The sequence below is a fragment of the Salvelinus namaycush genome, chromosome 13 (assembly GCF_016432855.1).
Source record: "Salvelinus namaycush isolate Seneca chromosome 13, SaNama_1.0, whole genome shotgun sequence".
Taxonomy (NCBI): domain Eukaryota; kingdom Metazoa; phylum Chordata; class Actinopteri; order Salmoniformes; family Salmonidae; genus Salvelinus; species Salvelinus namaycush.
The window spans coordinates 23272648-23299478 of NC_052319.1; the positions used below are offsets into that span (position 1 = coordinate 23272648).

The 26831-nt window shown below is 42.8% G+C and overlaps 1 protein-coding gene across 1 annotated transcript; it reads right to left on the reverse strand.

The window, feature by feature from the left end:
- Positions 1-83: 83 nt before the first annotated feature.
- On the reverse strand, positions 84-26831 carry LOC120058344 (raftlin-2-like). The gene is made up of 8 exons (XM_039006941.1): positions 26204-26831; positions 10124-10304; positions 8777-9069; positions 7984-8202; positions 5040-5146; positions 4574-4677; positions 4368-4446; positions 84-1907 (listed from the first exon to the last, which is right to left on the reverse strand). The coding sequence occupies exons 1-8, from the start codon at positions 26340-26342 to the stop codon at positions 1698-1700; spliced, it is 1332 nt and encodes a 443-aa protein (XP_038862869.1). The 5' UTR covers positions 26343-26831; the 3' UTR covers positions 84-1697.

Consider the following 26831-nt stretch of genomic DNA (forward strand, 5'->3'; position numbering starts at 1 on the left):
TGAGAAATCATGGGCAGTGTATTTCTTAAAGATATAATGTTTTAAGCAGAGAATACAACTGCACGCAAAGAGGAACAAGAAAGGGAAATTCACTTTTTAATTAGATAAAACACCAATGACAACAAATTACAATTTCTCCAAAATGAAAACACTGCAACAGGTAGATAATACTGATTTGTTTCGCCATCCCCAAAAAAGGGAGCTCAATTAAAAACGTGTATTCTGTGCATCTCTAGTAATACTTCCTGTTAACATTATGATATGTACAGCAGCATGGTGTTGTTTTCTTATACAACAAGCCCTTCACATGATCAAACATTTAAAAGAGTCAACGGTCACTATCTCCTGAAGAAACTAGGGCTTTTGTCTCAAGATCTGAGGAGAGGAATCTATATCATCACTGAGCAGAATGAAACAATTGAGGCCTGATAACCAGTACCATGTGGCTATGATGAAACAACTACCAGCTATTTCCAATGACAGAATAGGTGCAGGAACAGAATAGCTACTGATCCGATGCCAACTGGTAAAATTGTTATAAAACACTTAAGAAATATACACTAATGATGACATCATGAACAGATTAGTGAAAAATAGATGTTTAGCACCAATCAGACTCTGAATACAATGGCTCTAATGTACTGTATGTGTACATCTCAAAAAAGGTTTGAAATATTGTCCAATCGTTCCTACTTACTCAGGCACCCCTGTGGCTTGGCAGTCCTCTCTCTCTTTCTGTGTGTGTGTGTGTGTATATATATATATAAAAACACATCTGAACTCACCCAAGAAATGAATGTACAAACAAGCTTCTCCAGGCCTGAACTCAAACACACCGAGTTAAACACAACCATCACAGAAAGAGAGAGGGCTGTTTGTAATATGGCTGTACTCACCGCCAGGCCCATAGACAAGTCTGACCTGGATATTGTCAGTACCGCCAACACAGCGAACGTGTCTATTTGTCCACCTGATAAATGTTTACATCCTGCTGGGTGTGTTTATGGGAAAGGAGAGGAGGGAGAAGAGCTGGTGGCAGGATGTAGATAGGCTGTTTCTCTGAACCGTGTCACCTTGAGCCTGAGCAGACGTGATGTCACGTCAGAATGAGAGAGTTGTATTGAATTGGATTGAATAGAGGTGTTGGCAGTTCTAAAGGGGAGGGTGGATGAGCGGGTGAGGTGGTTTCCCAAAACAGGAACAATGTCTGAAACATGTGAGCAGGGACTGAAGAACAAAAACATTGGGACACATCTGTCCAACAGGTGTGTTGTGGGTCACAGGGAGTTTAGTCCAGAGGTCTGTCTGTGCACAGAGAGGTTCTTCCTGGTGTGTCCTGTGCTTCCTGCTTTGTGCTGGTGACAGTTATGTGTGAATGTGTGTGTCTGTGTTCTCATCACATGAAAAGGTGCAGCGTGAACAATGTGATCTTTTTTAATCAGGACTAATAAGTGTGTGTGGAAGAATGTGGGTATGAGTAAAAGTGTCTCAATGTCAGTGAACGCAGACTGCTTGGTTTTCCCAACAAAATGTTTAAAAAAAGGAAATAACACCATCTCAAAATGGTGCGTATGGCTTCATAATAAAATACATTAAAAAGTGCCAAGTTTTGCTTTCTAATATATGATCTTCTTGGTTAGGGAAGAGATTAGTGGGATAGATGGGGGCGTATATTATCTGTGTGTTAATCTCAGGGTTCACATGCACGTGACCTCTGCCGCCCCGTCGTCCTGCTCAAAGCCTCCCTCCTCCAGGTGGGACAGGGCGCTGGGGTACCCCCCTCCGAAGACGGGGAACCCCCCGATACCCCCCGCGGTGGGGGACAGCTCCTCAGTGGGGCGTGTTCGGGGGCTGCCCACACCACGACTCACAGAATGAGTGGCCACGTCCCTCTGCATGGACCCCGCCTGGGAGAGGACAAAGAGGTGAGGAAGAGTCTAGCATGCAGTGTTGACTTTGGCAGCTATTTTAGATTTAGTTTTAGTCTTGAAATACTTTTTAGTCTTCGTCACATTTTTGTCATTTTATCATTTGTTAGCTTTAGTTATTATCAAACGACTGGACAATGTTGTCACATAATAGTCAGTGCATCTTTTTCTATAAAATAATGAATATTTAGGTTACCGCTAACTTCCATCATGTGCACATTCAGATAGCCTTATCCAACTAGGCCTACTATCCCCTCATATACCTTAGCTGGCTACATTGATATTGTGGCAGATTGTAACCAATGACAACCATAATTAACCTTATAGGCTATAAAGACTTGGCTACAGGTTAGACAATTTACAGCTCTGATTTTCTCCACATCATAACAGTCAAGGGTGGAAAAATAAATTGTAGCTTTCCAAAAATGCCAGAAGTATTACTGTACACCTAATATTCAACAAATACCATTTGTTTTTTCCCATAGGAAAAAAACTACCACAACTAGCATTTGTAGACCACGGCGCGAGATCGGCAACACAGATAAATAAATAACAGTGCACATGGGAAAATATAGAGCTTCTGATGTGATCTTAGCAACAACAACAAAAAGCCTACATGAAAGTAAGAAAGAGAGTAAACATGATTGTTTCTAGTTGAGATCAGTTACAAGCCAAGTGTCCTGGCTTCGCAAGTTCAAAAGATTGATGAGTGTGACCACCTGGGAGCTTTGTGGGAGAGCGGGGCAGATCAGCTCAATCAGACCCTGCAACTGAAAGATGTTAATTCTGCCAATGAGAGGATTGCATGAAATATTCTGCATGTATGCATGTTTAGGACAAAACTATGGAAGCCTATTCCCGCCGATAATTAAAAATAAATAAATAGGCCAATGCTATCTCAAAATATCTTGGGGCCCAGAGTTTTCCTAATCTGGTTGACTAACCCAGTGGTTCTCAAACCTGTCCTCGTGGACCCCCAGCCGGTTCATGTATTTGATATTTCCCAGAACCAGAACCTGATTCAACTTGTCAACTAATCATCAAGCCCTTGATTAGGTGAATCAGGTGAACTCGTTCTGGGATAAAACAAAATTGTGAAAATGTCTGGGGAACCCCGAGGGGAGGTTTGAGAACCACTGGACTAACCTAACCAGGTAACATTTCAGACCCTAGTTGGAGGGTATGACATAGTAGTAAATCAGCTAGAAAACAATTTTATAATCAGGTCATATGGTTAAAAAATAAATAGACATCTGCGATTGGACAATAGAACGAACAGGGCTGAGTTTGCTTTATGCAGTGTTGCATCGTGTAGGCCTTTGCATCTGTAATTAAAAGGTTACTCACACAGTATGTCATCACTATTGTGTCGATTGATTAATTCCAGTCAATAATTCTGGAATGATAAGGTCTAGGTAGCCTAGCCACCCGAAGTTTGAATATAAACCAAATTTGATCCCATTCACATATTCTCTTAACACAAATAAATAGGGCTATTTTAGGCTATAAATACTGTACATAGCTTAGGCTATAAATACATGACGTTACTGCTTCGATTCCCCTGGCCAGAGGATATCAGCGTGCATAGGCTTCTCTAGGCTACCTGCGGCTGTGGTTGTTATCAGTAGGCTACAGTTGATCAGACAGAAACACAGATTAATTGTGCACAAATTGGCAAATCAGTCTAAACAACAGTACTTTGCCCTCATTTTCAATACTTTCGTGTCAATATTGTTAATCAAACCAAATTAAAAGTGATGGGGCATATGCCAGCTCTTCACATGTTTGCCAGCGGCGCTGATCTTTGCAACATGGATAGATGGAAATCGCCACATAATGCTACAAATGACAAAAGATATCCTATATGTATGTTCTACTACCTCAAAATTTGGAGTTAGTATCTCGAGATAGTATCAACATTTTTGAGTGTCGGAAATGGGCTTTCTTACAAAACAGATGAAAAGGAGTTTAATGTCAAATTAAATGTCCATTGGGCTCCCAAGTGGCACAGCAGTCTAAGGCACTGCATCTCAGTGCTAGAGGCGTCACTACAGACCCTGGTTCGATTCCAGGCTGTATCACAACCGGCCGTGATTGAGAGTCCCATTTGTAGGATATTTTTTATTGTTGATGAAAATGTACACTGCTACCATGTACCTGTGATGATTTAAAATGTTCTATGCAATAACACCAAATGTTTTGCAGATAATCAGGGATGTCATCAAAATCCTGCCTGAATATCTAATTAAAACAACTAACATCATATCGAATGCTAGTGTATCAATGTAATACAATTAATTGATTAGTATGATAATGCCAAATCTCACTTTGATTTCATTTTCTTTATCTTATAACAAAAACCCACAAGGGGCAGTATTGTCCCAAAAATAGCAACTTCCCTGGTGTAGTATTTTGTGCTAACTGAAGCCAAGTCCTCACCTGGTTCCCCTGTGGTACTGAAGACGTCTTGACTGGTCTCTGTAGGAACACCACCTGCTTGGTGGCCAGATTACCATCACTGGAGAAACACAATCAATATATTATAAAAGGAAAATCCTCATAGAAGGCCTGATGACCCGGTCTACAAAATGGACGAGTTTGTTCCGAGAAGGACCATCAAGCAAAACATCAATTATGTGTGTTACCTGTCATGGCGGATGATAGGTGTGGGCAGGACACAGGTGAGCAGCCAGCCAAACTCAGCCAGTGTGTGAAGGAGTGGCCCATAATCTGTCTTCACATCAGAACCCTATACAGCACAGCAATGATGTCACACACTGGATACAGGTAATTGTTGCATGTTTTCTACACTTGTTTATCCATCTTGTAGTATTATGATTAAAGTTGTTGGCACACAAAAACACTCCTGAGACACATTATGTTACTCGCAAGTGAATGTCATTCACCACAACTAGTTGTTTGAGCTGTGTTTACTTGGACACACACAGAGACGTAACTGTAATGCTAATCTCTCTCTCCCCCAACAGGATCTTCCCCAGAGAATATCTACCTACTGCAACACATTCACCTGTCCTCACTGGCTGAACCACACACACACATACATACACACAGGTAACACACACACAGGTAACACACACACGGCTCTCTGACCTCGATGACGGTCCACTGCTCCACTACGATGGTGTCGTTGGCAGGAGGGGCAGTGCTTCTCTCCTCATAGACAAACAGCCCCTCTAGAGACCTGGGCACGGGCTCACCTGAGACAACACACACAGACAATCAGTCAGCAAACTACAGTATCAACATACAATGCATATCTACCAGACAACACACACTCAAACGCTATGAGTTACACAAATCCAAATCAGTGGACAGACGTTCATCCGCAGATACCTTTACTGTAGCGGCTGAAGTGCATTGTGAACAATGCTCTACATGTGGCAGTGAATTCCAGTTAGTACAGAAAGTACACTACCGGTCAAACGTTTTAGAACACCTACTCATTCAAGGGTTTTTCTTTATTTTTACTATTTTCTACAATGCAGAAAAATTGTGGAGACAAACCATGAAATAAAGCATATGGAATCATGTTGTAACATTTTTTTTTTAACAAATCAAAATATATTTGAGATGTGACATTCTTCAAATAGCCACACTTTGCCTTGATGACAGCTTTGCACACTCTGCATTCTCTCAACCAGCTTCATGAGGTAGTCACCTGGAATGCATTTCAATTAACAGATGTGCCTTCTTAAAAGTTAATTTGTGGAACTTCTTTCCTTCTTAATGCGTTTGAGCCAATCAGTTGTGTTGTGATAAGGTAGGGGTGGTATACAGAAGATAGCCCTATTTAATTAAAACATTTTATTTAACAAGGCAAGTCAGTTAAGCACAAAGTCTTATTTACAATGGCGGCCTAGGAACAGTGGGTTAACTGCCTTCTTCAGGGGCAGAATGACAGATTTTTACCTTGTCAGCTCGAAGATTCGATCAGCAACCTTTCAGTTACTCGCCCAACGCTCTAACCACTAGGCTACCTGCTGCCCTTACCTGCTATGGTAAAATACCAAGTCCATATTACAAAAACAGCTCAAATAAGCAAAGAGAAACGACAGTCAATCATTACTTTAAGACATGAAGGTCAGTCAATCCGGAAAATTTCAAGCACTGAAAGTTTTTTTCAAGTACAGTCGCAAAAACCATGAAGCGCTATGATGAAACTGGCTCTCATGAGGACTGCCACAGGAAAGGAAGACCCAGAGTTACCTCTGCTGCAGAGGATAAATTCATTAGAGTTAACTGCACCTCAGATTGCAGCCCAAATAAATGCTTCAGAGTTCAAGTAACAGACACATCTCAACATCAACTGTTCAGAGCAGACTTCGTGAATCAGGCCTTCGTGGTCGAATTGCTGCAAAGAGACCACTACTAAAGGACACCAATAAGAAGAAGAGACTTGCTTGGGCCAAGAAACACGAGCAATGGACATTAAACCAGTGGAAATCTGTCCTTTAGTCTGATGAGCCCAAAGTTGAGATTTTTGGTTCCAACCGCCGTGTCTTTGTGAGACGCAGAGTAGGTGAATGGATGATCTCCGCATGTGTGGTTCCCACCATGAAGCATGGAGGAGGGGTGATGGTGTAGGTGTGCTTTGCTCGTGACACTGTCTGTAATTTATTTAGAATTCAAGCCACTTAACCAGCATGGCTACCACAGCATTCTGCAGCGATACTCCATCCCATTTGGTTTTCGCTTAGTGGGACTCACATTTGTTTTTCAACAAGACAATGACCCAACACACCTCCAGGCTGTGTAAGGGCTATTTGACCAAGAAGGAGAGAGATGGAGTGCTGCATCAGATGACCTGGCCTCCACAATCACCCGACCTCAACCCAATTGAGATGGTTTGGGATGAGTTGCACCGCAGAGTGAAGGAAAAGCAGCCAACGAGTGCTCAGCATATGTGGGAACTCCTTCAAGACTGTTAGAAAAGCATTCCAGGTGAAGCTGTTAAAAAAGCATTCCAGGTGAAGCTGGTTGAGAGAATGCCAAGAGTGTGCAAAGCAGTCATCAATGCAAAGGGTGGTTACTTTGAAGAATCTCAAATATATTTTGATTTGTTTAACACTTTTTTGGTTACCATGTTATTTCATAATTGTGATGTATATGTAGAAATTAGTAAAAATAAAGAAAAACCCTTGAATGGGTAGGTGTTGTAAAACTTCACTGGGAGTGTATGTCATTAGAATGACAATGAACTAGTTACAGACATGGAGAAGTAGGCTGTGTGCATATGAGTGCACACAAGAATGTGCCTGTGTGTGTGAGAGAGCGACAGAGAGAGACCCCCGTGTGCTATATTCCCAGGCCCCAGATGTCTACAAATGATGTGGATTTTCGCGGCTGCTGCCAGTCTATGGCGTAACAGGAAGCCAGGTCGGGAGGTTGGGAATAGAGCTCCAAATATAGCCACAGTGGGAGAGATAAGGGAGGAGGAAGGTAGGAGGAGGCAGAGAGGGGTAGAAAGGAGGAGGAGCAGGAGGAAGAGGAGAAGGGGGAGGGTGGAGAGAAGAGGAGGGACTAAGGGACAGGAAGTGACTCATCCAGGGGATGTAGGGGGAGGGGAGACAAAACATAAAAGGAGCCGATATTTGAGAAAACACAAAAATGGATAAAGTAGCAGAATGAGAGGGGTGGATGAGGACAAAGTGTTCTTAATCTCTCTATACTTTCTGGTCCTCTGGAGCTCAGTTGGTAGAGCATGGCGCTTGCATTGCCAGGATATTTGGTTCGATTCCCTGGACCACCCACACGTTCAAAACATATGCATGCATGACTAAGTCACTTTGGATAAAAGCGTCTGCTAAATGGCATATATAAATGTATTATTATTATTATTAAATCCCATCCTCTCTTGCAGAGAAGTAAAGTGTCATCATTACACTAATGCTCTTTGCTGGAGATCTTACAACTCCAAAGCAAGATGTCACAGCATGTATGTTGTTATTGCTTTTTAAGCTTGGTGTGGCTGTTATACAGTATGAATCTTACATCCACCTTAAGAGTCTCTCTATATCTTAGCATTTGACAGTACCTTTGGGTGTGTCCCAGTACACAAACGAGTCTACCAATGACCAGCCTTTGCGGTAGTAGGCTGCGGTCAGCTCCAGCCAATCGGCCTCCAGCGCGCTGACCACCTGACCCTTCCTGGACACACGCATGGACAGTGCCCCCTGGTGGTACTGACATGCCAGAGCTTCCAGTGGAGCACAGCCTGGTGCCCATGAGTGGAAGAACACCAGCAACCTTAGGTCTGAGACAGGGGGGGAAGTGGTAGAGGGTCAGATCAAGAGAACAAGAAAGAAGGTGCAGAGACAACAGACATTGGGTCTATGTGAACTCTAACGTGAACTCATCTCGCCCTACTTAGGACGAGGACATCTCAGTCTGTATGGTTGTCTCTGTGGTGAGGAGTTTAGCCCAGCTTGGTGGGTGAGGGTTAGCTGACTGACATGCAGAGGCCTCTCCTACCCCAGAGCCATCAGTCAGTGTCTTCCACACAACACAGAGTTAAACTGAACATCCCTGACAGTCCGGGGGAGAGGGGGATGAGTAGTGTTGAAGGGAGAAACAAATCTAGGACTCCACAGTGTGGCTGTGATGTGTTCAGCATTTTGAGGTTGTGTGACGTTAAGAGGAGATAGCAGATATAGCCCACATGTCAACATTGTTAAGGGGAGGAGACAGATGAGAGGAGAGAAGAGAAGTAGTCTCGTGTTGCCATCCTTCCAAGTCGTGAGAAAGTGGAAGCCTGGGAGCTGAACAGAAGAGAGGGGAAGAGAAGACGAGACACGGGACGAAAAGAGAAGAGAAAACTAGTATCTCACCAGGGCTGTAGGTAGGGCTGTGATCCTCCAGTTCTCCTTCTCCAGGTGGGGTACATGGAGGAGTGTGTGGGGGGGATCGATAGCCTCTCCTGGGGCTAGGCACCCTGCCGTTACTGCCCCCTCCTCCAGCCTGCTGGAGCACTGAGCCCACAAACCTCACTCCGCCCCGGGCACTACTGTTCACCCTGTCGATCAGTGCTCTAACAGTGTCGTCTGTCAGGGACTCCCCTGGGATAGGCCACTCCTCCACCCTCAGCACAGGGACACTGTGACACATGGACACCACCTGCTTACTAAGAGACAGAGAGAGGAGAGAACAGAAGAAAGGAGAACAGAACAGACACACAGACGTTCACAGTCATTGTACTGCAGGTTCAAACTGGTAATCACAAGCTGCATACAGGGCATTCATTCATCATTCATGTGTTTTGACTGTTAGCTACTCTGAGACTGTAAAGCCATGTCTAATCTGTATGCATTAGCTTGGTAAATAGTCTCATGCTACAGAGCCCTGTACAGCCGGAGAGTTCATACTTGATTTGTTTTTGTCAGTGTTTGCAGACAGAATTCATAATTTATTAATTGGCCATGCATGAGATGGCTACTACTTTCTAAACATAAAGCATAAACAACCATACTAAATAGGAGGTAGGTATATATATATATATATATATATATATATATATATATATATATATATATATATACATACATACATACATACATACATACATACATACATACATACATACATACATATATACATACATACATACATACATACATACACACATACATACACACACACACATTGTAGTATATGTATATTCAAATAAAAGACCCTCACATTTTAATAATATTAATATGTAATATTACAGGTTTGATAATAACACAGAAGGTACCATGTGTGAGATTCTGAGGCCCTATTGGCCTTGAGAGAGCTGTTGTTGTCAGGGTACATTTCTACCCAATGGCAACCCCTGCAGCTCAGAGCCCCACAAAACATACTCTCCAGGAGTCTCCCCCTAACCCCTCCCCCTTAAACAGCAGTCTGACCTCCCACTGAAGTTGCATTAAATATGCAGCTACATCATCTATCATTCATCTATTTAGCAGGTTGGATGGGTTAAGGCTGGGTGGCTTGTTCCAATGCTGAGCTCAGATTAAGGGATGGGTGGGAGGGTTATGGGTTGTGGCGGCCCCTAGCCTAGGCACAGATCTAAGGTAAGTTTTGTGCTTTACCTCCCAAATGGTTCAAACTGATTCTAGAACGGGGCAATTCTACCTGGAGTGGCTGTCTGTGTGTGTGTACGTGCCTCCAGGCATGCATGCTTGTGTGTCTGGTACCTGGGTCGTGGGCGGGCCAGGATGGCTCGGTAGAGCAGGCTGAAGGGCAGGGAACGCGTGCGTCCAACAGAGAGGATGATGGGATGCAGAGTGGTGAGGACATAGCCCTGGGTGTAGTAGGGCTGCAGGGCCTGGGACAGCTCACACAGAGAGGACACATACTGCACCGTGGGGCGACTACCTGAAGGGGGAGGAGAGGAGAGGAGAAAGAAAAACAGAAAGGAAGTGGCAAGGAGAGGGGAGATGAGACATGGGGAGGATGAGGAGAAGAAGAGGGAAAAAAGGGGCAAGGAGAGGAGTAAATAAGTAAGATGAAAGAGAGAAGGAGAAAGAGGAACACAGTGAGTCAATAAAATCACCAGAAACTCCTACATAAAGAATAGAGGAAGGAGGAGTAGAGGCTAGCAGCATGACATCTGTCTTCCTCAGTCTGTAGTCTAACTCCAGAGGTTAAGTCTGTCCTGAACTGAACACCAATCAGATCTTCTCGTCTGTCTGTCTGTGTGTCGTATAATCTCTTTAAGCAGGCCCTTGCTATTCCCTAGTCATTCCCAGAGGAGATAAGAGGGGAAATGCTGAGGTATTCACACAGAGAGAAAGTGGAGAGTAGAAGGCCCGTCTGGAGACTCTGGACCTTCCCATAAGCAGACACTTTACTGTAGCAGACAGACACTCTTATGCAGAGCGACTTAATCATTAAATAATGCTGCCAGTCTCACACTTTAACAGCACAGCACATCACTTAACAAACTCTTCTCATGGTGTACAGCTAACAGTTCCAAAATAAGACATCTCCTCTTGCTATGCTGATGGTTTCTCTTCTACCACCAGTAACCCTGACAACCCTAACCCAGGGCAGGCCCTGATGAGAGGACACCACCATAGAACCACCAGTAACCCTGACAACTCTAACCCAGGGCAGGCCCTGATGAGAGGACACCACCATAGAACCACCAGTAACCCTGACAACTCTAACCCAGGGCAGGCCCTGATGAGAGGACACCACCATAGAACCACCAGTAACCCTGACAACTCTAACCCAGGGCAGGCCCTGATGAGAGGACACCACCATAGAACCACCAGTAACCCTGACAACTCTAACCCAGGGCAGGCCCTGATGAGAGGACACCACCATAGAACCACCAGTAACCCTGACAACTCTAACCCAGGGCAGGCCCCGATGAGAGGACACCATAGAACCACCACCACCACATACTCTGCTATATATACACACTGTAGCTTACCAGCTACCTCTCCAGCTGTGGTGTTAATGTGGTAGTGCCTCGCTTACATTGGTTACATAGATATTCTAGGGGTGTTGCATTAAGTTAGGACTGAAGTCATGTGTTGCTGGGATTCTTTTTTTGGTTTCGGTTGGTTTGCAGTGTTGTTGCAGGGCGGCAGGTAGCCTAGCGGGTTAGAGCGTTGGGCCTGTAACCGAAAGGTTGCCGGTTTGAATATCCGTGCCGACAAGGTGAAAAATCTGTCAATGTGCCATTGAGCAACCCTAAGGAACTATGGCTGCCCCTGTAAAACAACATTTCACTGCAGCTAGCCAGTGTATGTGACAATAAAACATATGTTGGTGCTGCTGGATAGTTGTCTGTGTTGAGGGGGCATTGTGTTAAGGTTTGTTGATAACATGTGACTAGTCTGTGTCTGGTGGAGTTGTTTTCTATAGTTTTCTCATGGCTCTGTCTGGAGACCTATAGCATCACCATACATCCTGTGTTCACAAAGAGGTTCTGTTCACAGGGCTGTCTCGGCGCCGGAGACATACACTCACACACGAAAGTTAACACAATCACAGTCAAGCATGCATGTAAGCACACAAAAACAAACACCAAATCCCATTTTTACACATAAAAACACGCTCCACACATTCCAACTGACGGAACAAGCTCATCATATATTTACACACATTCACACACAAAACACACTCCCACTCAAATCTCATACACACACACAATCTCCCACACAAACACCTCTGAGACTGAGATAATAACAGCTTGTTACTGGAATTTCTGCCTTGTGAATTTGGCAGGGCCTGGCTGAATTTGGCTATGGTTTAAAACATCCTGGCAAGTCCAGGTCATAGTGAAATCTCTAGACGGGAGGGTGGCCAGGGAAGCAGTGGAAGAGAAGCTTTTGAACTGGTGGTGTCTCTGTCATCTCAGCATTTGTGTCTGAGTGTATGTGTCTGTTGGATCCCACCTGAGCTCTAGAGCAACGAAAATTACATTTTGACCAAAAGCTCCCTAGAGGAGCTCAACGCCGGGATATTAATCCAGTCTCTCCCTCCCTCCCTCTCTCACACACACACACACACACACACACACACACACACACACGTCTCTCTCGCCTGGGCTCTTTTGTCCCTCTCCGTCTCCCTTCTTTCGGCCACCTCACACCCCCCCCATTACCACGGCTCACCCTTGTCAACCCACACACTGAGCCCTCTGTTCTCTACTGTGTGTGAGAAAAAGAGAGGAGAGGGGGAGCACAGGAGGGGGAAGAGAGAGGGGCCGACTGTGGAAAGAAGGAGGGAAATGGGGAGAAATTAGAGGGGGAAGGAGATACCAAGTGTGGCGCAAAAAAGGGGTTTACAAGAAAGATTTTATGAGCCAGAAAGCTTGTGTGTGAAAAGGAAAGCTTGTATAAAAGTGAGGAAGAGGGAAAGAAAGCTGGCAAAAGAAGAAAGGTGAGTAAGAAGAGAAAGAATGAGGGTAGGAGACTTAAGGAAAATTGAGAGGAAAGAGAGAAAGTGATGCTGGATTCCAAATATAGGCATTTCCATTGAAAAGAACCCATGAGTACCAATATGTGAAGTTCATAGGAACATATCAAATTGGGTGTCAAATGAAATCTAAGAGTCCATATCTTGGGGAATTTAAGGTATAGAATTTTTTTCACCAATTTTCCAAAATGTGGCATAAATTAAGGCATTGATTTCTGGATAAATAGATGAAAAAAGAAATCTACCAGAAAAAGTCTTAAAAGGTATCAGAAATACATCAAAACACAATAATGTTGATGTGAAGGACCCCTACTAGAATTACCCCCCCAACTGAATTGGCTATAATTACCTGATTCTTCAGGAAATGTTGGTAATTAACAGAAAATCTAACAGAATTTAGGTAATTTATACTTGAATAACAGAAGAAAAAAATGTATTCATATATATTGTATTCATTTATTATACCTGTGTCCATACATGAGTTTCTAATAGATAGACCGTATGGTTCAAGAGAAAATAGCCTACTCAACAGCATCTAATCAACGATGGCATTATTTTCTATTAACTCTTCCAACTGTGTTCACAACGGACACCAGTTTGACGTTAAAACATTGACAACAAATAAAATGCCTAGAGAATTTCTTCACATTTTATTGTATTACGAAGTGGGATTAAAATGGATTGTCATTTTTTGTCAACAATCTGCACAAAATAATCTGTAATGTCAAAGTGGAATAATAAATCAACAAAAAAATACTAATATACCTTGATTAGATAAGTATTCACCTCCCCCCCGAGTCAATACATGTTAGAAACACCTTTGGCACCAATTACAGCTGTGAGTCTTTCTGGGTAAGTCTCATAAAAGCTTTGCACACCTGCATTGTGCACTATTTGCCCATTATTCTTTTTTAAATTCTTCAAGCTCTGTCAAGTTGTTGGGGATCATGGCAAGACAGCAATTTTCAAGTATTGCCATAGATTTTCAAGCAGATTCAAGTCAAAAATGTAACTTGGCCACTCAGTATTATTCACTGCCTTCATGGTAAACAACTCCAGTGTATATTTGGCTTTGTGTTGTAGGTTATTGTCCTGATGAAAGGTGAATTGCTCTCCCAGTGTCTGGCGTAAAGCGGACTGAAGCAGGTTTTCCTCAAGTATTATGCCTGTGTTTAGCTCCATCACGTTTCTTTTCATCCTAAAAAACTCCAGTCTTTGCCGATTATCAATAAGTGCATCAAGGACGTCGTCCCCACAGTGACCGTACCTACATATCCCAACCAGAAGCCATGGATTACAGGCAACATCTGCACCAAGCTAAAAGCTAGAGCTGCCACTTTCAAGGAGCAGGACACTAATCCGGACGCTTATAAGAAATTCCGCTATGCCCTCAGACCAACCATCAAACACAGGACTAAGATTGTATCCTACTACACTGGCTCTGACGTTTGTTGGATGTGGCAGGGCTTGCAGACTACAAAAGGGAAACCCAGCCTTGAGCTGCCCAGTGATGGGAGCCAACCAGATGGGATAAATGCCTTTTATGCTCGCTTTGAGACAAGCAACACTGAAGCATGCAGGAGAGCACCAGCTGTTTCGGATGACTGTGTGATCATGCTCTCTGTAGCCGATGTAAGCAAAACCTTTAAACAGGTCAACATTCACAAGGCCGCGGGTCCAGACGGATTACCAGGACGTGTACTCTGAGCATGCATGGAGCAACTGGCAAGTGTCTTCAACTACATTTTCACCCTCTCCCTGACCGAGTGTGTAATACCTACATGTTTCAAGCAGACCATCATAATCCCTGTGCCCAAGAAAGCGAAGGCAACCTTCCTAAATGACTACCGCCCCATAGCACTCACATCGGTAGCCATGAAGTGCTTTGAAAGGCTGGTCATGGCTCACATCAAAACCATCATCCCGGAAACCCTAGACCCACTCCAATTCACATACCGCCCCAACAGATCCACAGATGACGCAATCTCAATCGCACTCCACACTGCCCTTTCCCATCTGGAAAAAAGGACCACCTATGTGAGAATGCTGTTCAACACCATAGTGCCCACAAAGCTCATCACTAAGCTAAGGACCCTGGTACTAAATACCTCCCTCTGCAACTGGATCCTGGACTTCCTGACAGGCCGCCCCCAGGTGGTAAGGGTAGGCAACAACACATTTGCCACGCTGATCCTCAACGTGGGGGCCTCTCAGGGGTGCGTGCTTAGTCCCCTCTTGTACTCTCTGTTGAAGGCCGGCATCCCGGAGTCACATCTTCACTGTTGACGTTGAGACTTGTGTTTTGCGGGTACTATTTAATGCAGCTGCCAGTTGAGGACTTATGAGTCGTCTGTTTCTCAAACTAGACACTAATGTACTTGTCCTCTTGCTCAGTTGTGGATCGGGGCCTCCCACTCCTCTTTCTATTCTGGTTAGAGACAGTTTGCGCTGTTCTGTGAAGGAAGTAGTACACAGCATTGTACGAGATCTTCCGTTTCTTGGCAATTTCTCGCATGGAATAGCCTTCATTTCTCAGAACAAGAATAGACTGACAAAGTTCTTTGTTTGTGGCCATTTTGAGCCTGTAATCAAACCCACAAATGCTGATGCTCCAGATACTCAACTAGTCTAAAGAAGGCCAGTTTTATTACTTATTTAATCAGAACAACAGTTTTCAGCTGTGCTAACATAATTGCAAAAGGGTTTTCTTATGACCAATTAGCCTTTTAAAATGATAAACTTGGATTAGCTAACACAACGTGCCATTGGAACACAGGAGTGATGGTTGCTGATAATGGGCCTCTGTTTTTAATGGAATATCTACATAGGCGTACAATCTGCCGTTTCCAGCTACAATAGTCATTAACATTGTCTACACTGTATTTCTGATTTTATGTTATTTTAATGGACCAACATTTTTGCTTTTCTTTCAAAAACAAGGACGTTCCTAAGTGACCCCAAACTTTTGAACGGTAGTGTACATGTACATATTACCTCGACTAACCTGTACCGCACGCACACATTGACTCGGTACTGGTACCCCCTGTATATAGCCTCATTATTGTTATTTTATTGTGTTACTTTTTTTAAATTTTATTTACTTTAGTTTATTTAGTAAATATTTTCCAAACTCTCTTTTCTTAAAACTGCAATATTAGGGCTTGTAAGTAAGCATTTCATGGTAAGGTCTACACCTGTTGTATTCGGCGCATGTGACAAATAAACCTTTCATTTGATTTCATGCAGTCACCACCATGCTTGAAAATAAGGAGGCAGTTACTCAGTGATGTGTTGTGTTTGCCCCTAACACAAGGCTTTGCATTTAGGCCAAAAAGTGTGTTGTCTTGCCATGTTTTTTGCAGTATTATTTTAGTGCCTTGTTGCATACATATGCATGTTTTGTAATATTTTTATTCCGTATATTTTTTATTCTTCTTTTCACTCTGTCATTTATGTCATTATTGTGGAGTCAATACAATGTTGTTGATCCATCCCCAGTTCTCCCATCACAGCCATTGAACTCTGTAGCTGTTTCAAAACTTCTCATGAGCTTAGTTCAACTGTCACACCCCATCAGAACCCAAAATAGATGCTTGTTTTACTCCAATGTTTGTTTGCAAACACAGTATACCCTCAAAAATTGCTTATAACTATAATTTTGATATCATGGACCTTACAGATATACAGTATCTATGGGGGACAGAGGAAGGGGTAGTCATTCAAAAATCATGTCAACCCCTATTACTGTATAGAGTCCACATATCTTATGTGATTTGTCACGCCAAATTGTACTTCTGAACTAATTTGGGCTTGCCTTAACAAAGGGGAGAATACTTATGCAACGACTATATTTTAGTTATTTCGTTTTTTTATTACATTTGTAAAAAATAAAATATATAAAAAAAGAATCTAAACAATATTTTCACTGTGACACCATAGAGTATTTTTTTTACAACTAAATATATTCCCATTCCACTTTAAAATGCAACAAAATGCCAAGAAAAAAAGTGGGTGTAGACATTCTAATGTACAGTGCCTTATTGGCTTAGTAAAATAAATAGGTGTAGAAAAAGAAAGGGGATTTCATGCTGAAACCCTTATATTAAACACCATTGGTATTCACTACGTTGATGGTTTATATTTAGGTTAATGTTTTTAAGCTTTGTCATTCTATATCTTTGTATATTATTTAATTATTTCACATATTTTACATGTAATAAGTCCACACAGAGGACCAGAGAGTATTACAGAAACCTGTGATAATCTGATGTACCCAAAAGGGCCACTAGATGTATTGTGATAGATTACATAAAATCTTTGAAAGATGCCAAAATTCTGGTAGTTTACTGGTAAACTTCAAAATTTTCCAGTAATTTACCATCCCATTGCAACCCAAGCTACAATGGGAAATCATAATGCTCACAAACCACAGTTGGGTCACCTGGCTCTATCTCTCCCTTATCTCCAGTTAATGTCATCTCTCCCAGCTCCTACTGACACCTACCCATGAGCCCCCTCTCTTTCCATTTACTTTAACCAGCATCTTCCCCAACTGAGCACCGACCAACACCGGACGTCCATGGATGTTAAAAAGTAGTTTGGTCAGTCCACCAGGGCCTTGATGTTAACATCCACAGACGGACCGGACTGGACCAAATCTGAACCTGTCATATCATGTTTCACAGGTTTGGATTACACAGTACAGTAGTGAGTAGAACACCGTAGAGTACATTATAATAGTTAGTGAAACATGAGGAGAATGCATTTCTCCTCATAATTATGAATTTCTGTGTAGTACAGACCAGGGACCCATGACGTAATTCCGTTACAGTAATTCTGTTACAGTAATTCTGTTACAGTAATTCCGTTACCAGGTGTAAATCCACTTCACTTACTGTAGTTCAATAATCAAAAGAGATTTTTCAAAGTCAAGACGCCATGTCATAGCTGACACCCCAGTCTTTCTGCAGACATCTTTGAATCTTAATTCGGAGAGGATATTTAACAGAGTTTTTGGAAAAACGTAGTCACATAAAAACCTGAGGGAGATTTCACCATCATTTCTTTAACAAAGTTTCCATCTGCACAGTTCTTCCAATATATTCACTTTGATAAAAGTAGTCCTTGTGCATATACACTGAACAAAAATACAAACGCAACATGTAAAGTGTTGGTCCACATGAGCTGAAATAAAAGATCCCAGAAATGTTCCATTCGCACAAAAAGCTTATTTCTCTCAAATTGTGCACACATTTGTTTACATCCCCGCTAGTGAGCATTTCTCCTTTGCCAAGATAATCCACCTGACAGGTGTGGCATATCAAGAAGCTGATTAAACATAGGTGCACCTTGTGCTGGGGCCAATACAATTTGATTTTTTTTCACATAACACAAAGCCACAGATGTCTCAAGTTTTGAGGACGTGTGCAATTGGCATGCTGACTGCAGGAATGTCCACCAGAGCGGTTGCGAGAATTTAATGTTAATTTCTCTACCATAAGCCACCTCCGTCGTTTTAGAGAATTTGGTAGCGCGTCCAACTGGCCTCAAAACCGCAGACCACGTGTATGGCGCCGTGTGGGCAAGCGGCTTGCTGATGTCAACGTTGGGAATGGAGTGCCCCATAGTGGCGGTGGGGTTATTGTATGGGCAGGCATAAGCTATGGACAACAAAACACAATTGCATTTTATCGATGGCAATTTGAATGCACAGAAATCCTGTAACGAGATCCTGAGGCTCATTGTGAAGCCCATTTTTTTTTTAAAGGTATCTGTGACCAACAGATGAATATCTGTATTCCCAGTCATGTTAAATCCATAGATTAGGGCCTAATGAATTCATTTCAATTGACTGATTTCCTCATATGAACTGTAACTCAATAAAATCTTTGAAATTGTTGCATTTATATGTTTGTTCAGTATAGTTGTATCGTTTTTTCAACTTTAAAATCAATGTTTTTTTGTCTGGCATACATTTTAAAGTGAACAAAAAAAAGATTCAAAGCGTAATTCTGTTACTGTGGAATTCAGTGGCGGTTGGTGCCATTTAAGATTAGGGAGGACAATATATATATTTTTAGGATTATGGCTTTATTTCTATTACAGCATATTGGATGACTGTTATTCATATTCCATTAACTCAGCTCAATGTAATGTCGATAGATTTAGGCTACTACATCTTCCCTATACCCATCATGAGGTTGCTATAACGTAGCCTATGAATTAAAGTTTACAACGTAGGTGCACAGGTCGAGAGAAAAAAAAAGTAGTAATCAAGGTGACAGACACATTCAATACCGCTTTACACACTTGCCTGCATCTAGCTGATCTAGGGTGTAATCATTAGTCCAAATCTTCGCTCATTCAGGTATGTTTATCCCCATTTTGTTCCGTTTACTTCTGTTAAAGAAGCATTTGTCAACACAATTAGCAGAACGAATACACCCTTGATCATCCGCAAACACAGTTCACTTTCAGCCACATACAAACAGCATGATCACCTTGCTCCTTGTATAATTCCTTCTCAAATCTATGTGCTATCCTTCTCTCACCTTTTCCCTTCACTTGTGGACTTCAGTGCACAACACAACAGCTGTCTGTGACCAGGCAAAAAAAAAATTCCAAGCCAAACCTTCATACCACAACCGCTACACACAGCCTACATTGTTTTCACATTAGCTAACTTCATAGTCAACAAAGCGACTAAAACTAACGTGTTAGTAAACCCGCTACAATCATGCAGTATAGTGTACAGCAAGCAGTTTAGCAGTTAAACCGGCAAGGCCCAGTTGACAATAAATTAATATAACCAAAAACGTACCTTGACTTGCAGTGTTGGATAGCCATAGCTAACATAGTATCCCTCTCTGTTTGAGCTGGTGTTTGAGTAGGCTAAACTATCTAGCTGCATTCGTTAGCTAAGTAAGTGGGGAAAAAATACAACAAAATTTAGCTAGCTCTCTCTCTCTCTCTCTCTCTCTCTCACTTCTCCTTCATTTTTTAAGAAATGAATTTGTTAAAAACTGTTCAACTATTGTCTTTCTCTCTCTTTGAGTTAGCTACTCACCACATTTTATGCACTGACGTGCTAGCTAGCTGTAGCTTATGCTTTCAGTACTAGATTCATTCTCTGATCCTTTGATTGGGTGTACAATCATGACAGTTCATGCTGCAAGAGCTCCAATAGATTGGAGGACGTCCTCTGGAAGTTGGAATAATTACTGTGTAAGTCTATGGAAGGGGGTGAGAACCATGAGCCTCCTAGGTTTTATATTGAAGTCAATGTACCCCAGAGGAGGACAGAAACTAGCTGTCCTCCAGCTACACCATAGTGCTGCCCCAGAGAGTGCTACTGAGGCTACTGTCGAACTTCATTGCAAAACAGTGTTTTAATAAATTATTTGGCGACGTGAATATATTTAGTATAGTTTTATCCCCCCAAAAATGGTTTTAATGTTCGTCCTCCCCTTCCTCCGCTGAGGAGCCACCACTGGTGAAATTGCCCGTACACTCCAGGAATAAACATGAGAGGACAGAGAGTGTGTAGATCTCATGTAAAGTGGAAAGGATTATCCTAATATGATTACCAAGGCACCATCTCTGTTAACAAATCATTACATTACATTAGCTAAATACTATACCGGGCTAGACAATTTGGAACCTCTCTTTCTAAAATTATCTGCCGAAATTGTTGCAACTCCTATTACTAGCCTGTTCAACCTCTCTTTCGTATCGTCTGAGATTCCCAAAGATTGGAAAGCTGCCGCGTTCATCACCCTCTTCAAAGGGGGTGACACTCTAGACCCAAACTGCTACAGACCTATATCTATCCTACCCTGTCTTTCTAAGGTCTTCGAAAGCCAAGTGAACAAACAGATTACCGACCATTTCGAATCACACCGTACCTTCTCCGCTATGCAATCTGGTTTCAGAGCTGGTCATGGGTGCACCTCAGCCACGCTCAAGGTCCTAAACGACATCATAACCGCCATCGATATGAGACATTACTGTATTCATCGACCTGGCCAAGGCTTTCGACTCTGTCAATCACCACATTCTTATTGGCAGACTCAACAGCCTTGGTTTACCAACTACTTCTCTGATAGAGTTCAGTCTATCAAATCGGAGGGCCTGTTGTCCGGACCTCTGGCAGTCTCTATGGGGGTGCCACAGGGTTCAATTCTCAGGCTGACTCTCTTCTCTGTATACATCAATGATGTCGCTCTTGCTGCTGGTGATTCTCTGATCCACCTCTGCGCAGACAACACCATTCAGTATACTTCTGGCCCCTCTTTGGACACTGTGTTAACTAACCTCCAGACGAGCTTCAATGCCATACAACTCTCCTTCCGTGGCCTCCAACTGCTCTTAAATGCAAGTAAAACTAAATGCATGCTATTCAATCGATCACTGCCTGCACCTGCCCGCCCGTCCAGCATCATTACTCTGGACGGCTCTGACTGAGAATACGTGGACAACTACAAATACCTAGGTGTCTGGCTAGACTGTAATTAAGCATCTCCAGACTCACATTAAGCATCTCCAATCCAAAATTAAATCTAGAATCGGCTTCCTATATCGCAACAAAGCATCCTTCACTCATGCTGCCAAACATACCCTCGTAAAACTGACCATCCTACCGATCCTCGACAATGTCATCTATAAAATAGCCTCAAACACTCTACTCAACAAATTGGATGCAGTCTATCACAGTTCCATCCGTTTTGTCATCAAAGCCCCATACACTATCCACTACTGCGACCTGTACGCTCTCGTTGGTTGGCCCTCGCTTCATACTCGTCGCCAAACCCACTGGCTACAGGTTATCTACAAGTCTCTGCTAGGTAAAGGCCCGCCTTATCTCAGCTCACTGGTCACCATAGCAGCACCCACTCGTAGCACGCGCTCCAGCAGGTACTGTATATCTCACTGGTCACCCCCAAAGCCAATTCCTCCTTTGGTCGCCTTTCCTTCCAGTTCTCTGCTGCCAATGACTGGAACGAACTGCAAAAATCACTGAAGCTGGAGACTCTTACCTCCCTCACTAGCTTTAAGCACCAGCTGTCAGAGCAGCTCACAGATCACTGCACCTGTACATAGACCATCTGTAAACAGCCCATCTACCTACCTCATCCCAATACTGTATTTATTTATTTATTTATCTTGCTCCTTTGCACCCAGTATCTCTACTTGCACATTCATCTTCTGCACATCTACCATTCCAGTGTTTAATTGCTATATTGTAATTACTTCGCCACCATGGCCTATTTATTGCCTTAACTCCCTTATCTTACCTCATTTGCACTCACTGTATATAGACTTTTTGTTTTCTTTTTTTCTACTGTATTATTGACTGTATGTTTTGTTTATTCCATGTGTAACTCTGTGTTGTTGTATGTGTCGAATTGCTATGTTTTATCTTGGGCAGGTCGCAGTTGCAAATGAGAACTTGTTCTCAACTAGTCTACCTGGTTAAATAAAGGTGAAATAAAATAAATATACCGTTCTGCCAATCAGGGCCCCGCGACTTCACTGGAAACTCCAGTTAGCCGAGCAGAGCAAAATTGATTCTTCACAGTGTGTTAAACTATATCACTACACCAGCCAGGTTTGAAATGTACCACTGCCCTTGTAGTCTCCTCCAAATGTAATATAAACTCTATAATCAGAGATAATCCAGCATTTTCTAGGGTCTGGTTCCAGTCAGATTAACACAGAGAGAGAAATAGAAAAGAGATTATAGTAGATTGTGGTTGCGTTGAATTTGTTCTGGAATTACATCCGCATATGGTCCAGGTGAGGCGGAATTTAATTTGCCACACAGACAAATACCAACATCTAGCCTGGTTCCAGGTCTGTTTCTGCCGTCTTGCCAACTCCTATGGTCATTGGAGTAAGAATGACCATATGAGTTGGCAAGACAGCCAAATAGATCTGGGTCCAGGCTACTAAGAACAGGAGGCTGATGAGAATCCAGGCCTAGCAGTCAATCGAGGTAAACAACCTTGGAAAGAGAAGAGTCATAATATTTTAGGATAGCGGGGTGGTTGGATACACTTATCCCTCATCCCTAAATCCTTTAATCTTTCAGTCTATCCTCCTATCCAACTAATATCCTCTAGGGGCGGGACGACACCAGTATCTCGATACTCATTAGTATCATGGCAAGAAAACAAAACAAAGCGGATTTAACTTCTTTAGGAATACACTAGTAATGTTGCAAACATCATGTTGTCATCCAGAGTCACATGTATTTATTTTCCAAGCTATAGCACACAATATGTTAAATACAGCAGGTTTTTAAAGGACCAAAGAGCTAGATCTGCTTCGTGTTTTCATTTTTGCCATGGAAAAACATCGTCCCAGCCCAAATATCCTCCCATCCAGCTTGAATTATTAATCTCTCTAGCTACCTCTGTACAACCACAAATCCAATCTCTCGACCTATCACCCCTCTGCCCGTTAATTTATCCATCTAGCCATCCATCCAGCCATCCCCTTTACATCTCTCCATCCCCCACTCAGCCCAGTAGAGCCCCTGTGGATCAACAGTGTGAGGCCCACCCTGCCCCCCCTCTTCATGGGCTGCCGTCCAGCCTCTGTCCTGGGTCCAGCTGAGCTCTCCAGACCCCCCTTCCTCCCTCGATCCACACTGACTGTACTGCGGGGCTAAACTAATCAGCATGCGAGGCTTTAGCCATTAGACATTAGCCACTTTGATGTGATGCCCCTGGCCTCTGCTTCCGCCACAGGGAGGAGTAATGGTGCTTTAAAAGGAGGCCAAGCTACTGGGCTGGGCTGCTACTGGGCTGAGGGGTGGGGGTGTGCATGTGAGGGAAGATGCAGCCAGGGAATGGCTTAGGAGAGAGGTTGTGTGTGTGTCCCAGAAATGTTTCTTCGTTTCAAGGAGAACTGAGGGAGAGAAGAGGGAACATGTAGTGGGTTCTAACTAGTCCCCAATCTTCAGGCAGGTCCAGTGTTGATGCTAACACTAATGTCAATACTGAAGCTAAATCCCACTAGTTTGGCATAAAGCAGAGAACAGCAATGAAACTGATCCAAGATGGATGATTAAGGACGCTAGTTCTAATCTTTATTAATCTGCCCGTTTGGCTCTGCCTCACACTGAAACATCTGGCTCAGAGGCTCTGGAGGAGAGAACATGGTAGTAAGCAGTCAACCTACCCACCTATCCAGTGGAATACCCTGGTACTGGAGGTCATGGGAGTCACACTTGACTTGGGAAGGTACAGTACCTATAGCAAGCATCAAATGTCAATCAAATGTGGCTAAGCTCATCTCATAACGAACTAAGACAAGTAATGCTTTGATAATGTGTAGCACAGACAGGCACACAATACAGCAGTACCTAGAGGCATTCAAAGGAGTAGGTACGGTTTGGCTGCACCTTTAAACCCTTGAGAGTCATGTTGAATTATAAGCATAATATTGTTTTCATTTCCAGCCTCTTGGAGTGTGCCTGCTACTCAACCGTCAGTGTGTGGGTCTCTATACACGCCTGTACAGCAGCTGACAGTGCAGTCAGAGGTATTCTATTACTTTTATTTGACCATGCTGGTCATCTATGAACATTTGAACATCTTGGCCATGTTCTGTTATAATCTCCACCCGGCACAGCCAGAAGAGGACTGAACCATAGCCTAGTTCCTCTCTAGGTTTCTTCCTAGGTTCTGGCCTTTCTAGGGAATTTTTCCTAGACACCGTGCTTCTACACCTGCATTGCTTGCTGTTTGGGGTTTTAGGCTGGGTTTCTGTACAGCACTTTGTGACATCAGCTGATGTAAGAAGGTCTACATAAATACATTTGATTGATATTCTGGAGATGTGCCGTTTGCTTTGCCTCAAGGCATCTGCAGGCCAGGTGCTCCTCATTAAGGAATGGAGCTCAGTCCCGTTTAGGATTATGTATGCTCCAAAACAGACCCTCAGGCTGTCTATATATCTACAGTATATACAGTATTTAGGGTTGAACTTGACAACATGCACCACAGTCCAAATATGTACACAGTAGTACATACCATTTGATATTTACATTAAGCAGTACTTCATTATTTCAATAATGTCTATGAGGCCGTGTTTTTTTCTTGACAAGGATTTCTGTTGGTATGGAAGTCACAACAATCAGCCTAGACAGACAGGGACTCCTAAATCCAGTTGAACAGGATTTGGCTGGTGTGGAGGAAACCCATGGCTTTCTGCTTATCTCCCAAAGAAACTAAGGTCACTAAACTGTTGAGGCAGTTTACGCACTCACGCCCACACTTATTGAGAATATATACGAAAATGTATTTAGGCTATGTCCAGATAAGGGCTGGTTTGTGCTGTAGAATAAGAGTGACTGTATCAACTAGTAGGCTTTACTCCAAACCCCTGAACTGGGAGCCCAGCCACTTTCTACTGTGTCCATTATTCTGCAAGCCCAAACCCAATAACCCATGTAGACATAACCACATCCTCATATCTAAAGCTCATAGGCCTAACCATAAGGACAGAGGCTCCACAGTGAGAAAGATAGTGGTGACTCACACTAGGGAGCCTCAGTCTACAGAGTCAAATACATTACACTTATTTATTAGGGAATGGGGTTGAACACGGTTATATGGGTTCAGTGCCATTATTTGGGTTCTACCAGATACTAAACTAACAACAATCCATCCAAAGTGGCATACACCACTGTTTACATGGCTGGCTTCTAGCTAAACAAATGTTGGCATTATTTCCCTTCCAAATAGGTCATAGGTACATCAACCAGTCCCAAGCTCCTCATGTTGTAGAGATTACACTAAAAACACTGCATTCTGACAAAGGATGCTGTTGCACTTTCAGATGATCATAAATCATATTATAATGTGGTGGCAGGTGTCTGTGAGATTAGGACAGAAGGTAAGGTATTTTTCCTTTCACATAGATGCGCGAACGCACACACACTGGAAGAGAGGGGGTAAAGAAAAAAAACTTCGACCTATTTCTCTTGATGATAAAATGACAGCACTGTTGCTAGGAGAGAGGACCTGAGCCACTGCATAGGATACACACGTGTAGTGTTCCAATTAAGATCAGCCACATGAAAGACCATTGAGGCCTATTTGAAAAGCAAACCTGCCATTTGTAAACCACTGTTCAAAAACCAAAATCCATACATAGTGAAAATAGTGACAAGCTTTAAAAGCACCTAACCCAGGTTATTTCAGAGGAAAATAGTAATTCATGTTTTTCTTTCGTTCATTCAGTTAGTATAACCTAGTCAATGTCTAAAGAAACATTGTTTAGAATATATCCTAAGTATTATGCTTAATCTATCAAGGTGAGACCCAAATGCATACCTTCCAAACTGAAATCCAGTAGCACATACTCGTAAACGGTGTCGGTTTTGATCTCTACTTGTGGTCTCTTCAGAGTGGAGTAGATCTTCCCGGGGCTGCTGTCCTCCGGGTCTTCCAGTTTCCTCAATCCGCAGCCCATAGTGCTGTGGTGGGATATCCAGCTCAAACTGCCCGGGCACGGTGACGGGAAGAGCCCGCTCCGCTATACAAACAGTTTTACTCTTGCTATGGAGTTAACGGGATTACTCCATCCCCGGAGACGCTATTAATCCGTTTGAGTGCCGCCGGATAATCACTGTTATTATTTATTTTTTGGGGCAATTGTACAGTGAGAATATTATTTTTCTCTAAAAACTTATTTTGCAACGAAACGTGCATCTGGAGCGTGCAGCTCTCGTTCCCTCTTGAAAAAAACTCACGGAAAAAGTTACATTTGACAACTCCTCTGCGCGAGCGGCTACTTTGTTGCAAACGTCGATGAATTGTCAACAAATCCACTTTTGGTTTTATTTTCACCGATAAAACGATATCACTTGTAGCTTATCACCAGCACCAAATCGTCTAAACGAGAGTGGTTTCAGTAAAGCCGAATAATACGTCTGTGAGTGATTTAGAAAAGCCAAAGCAG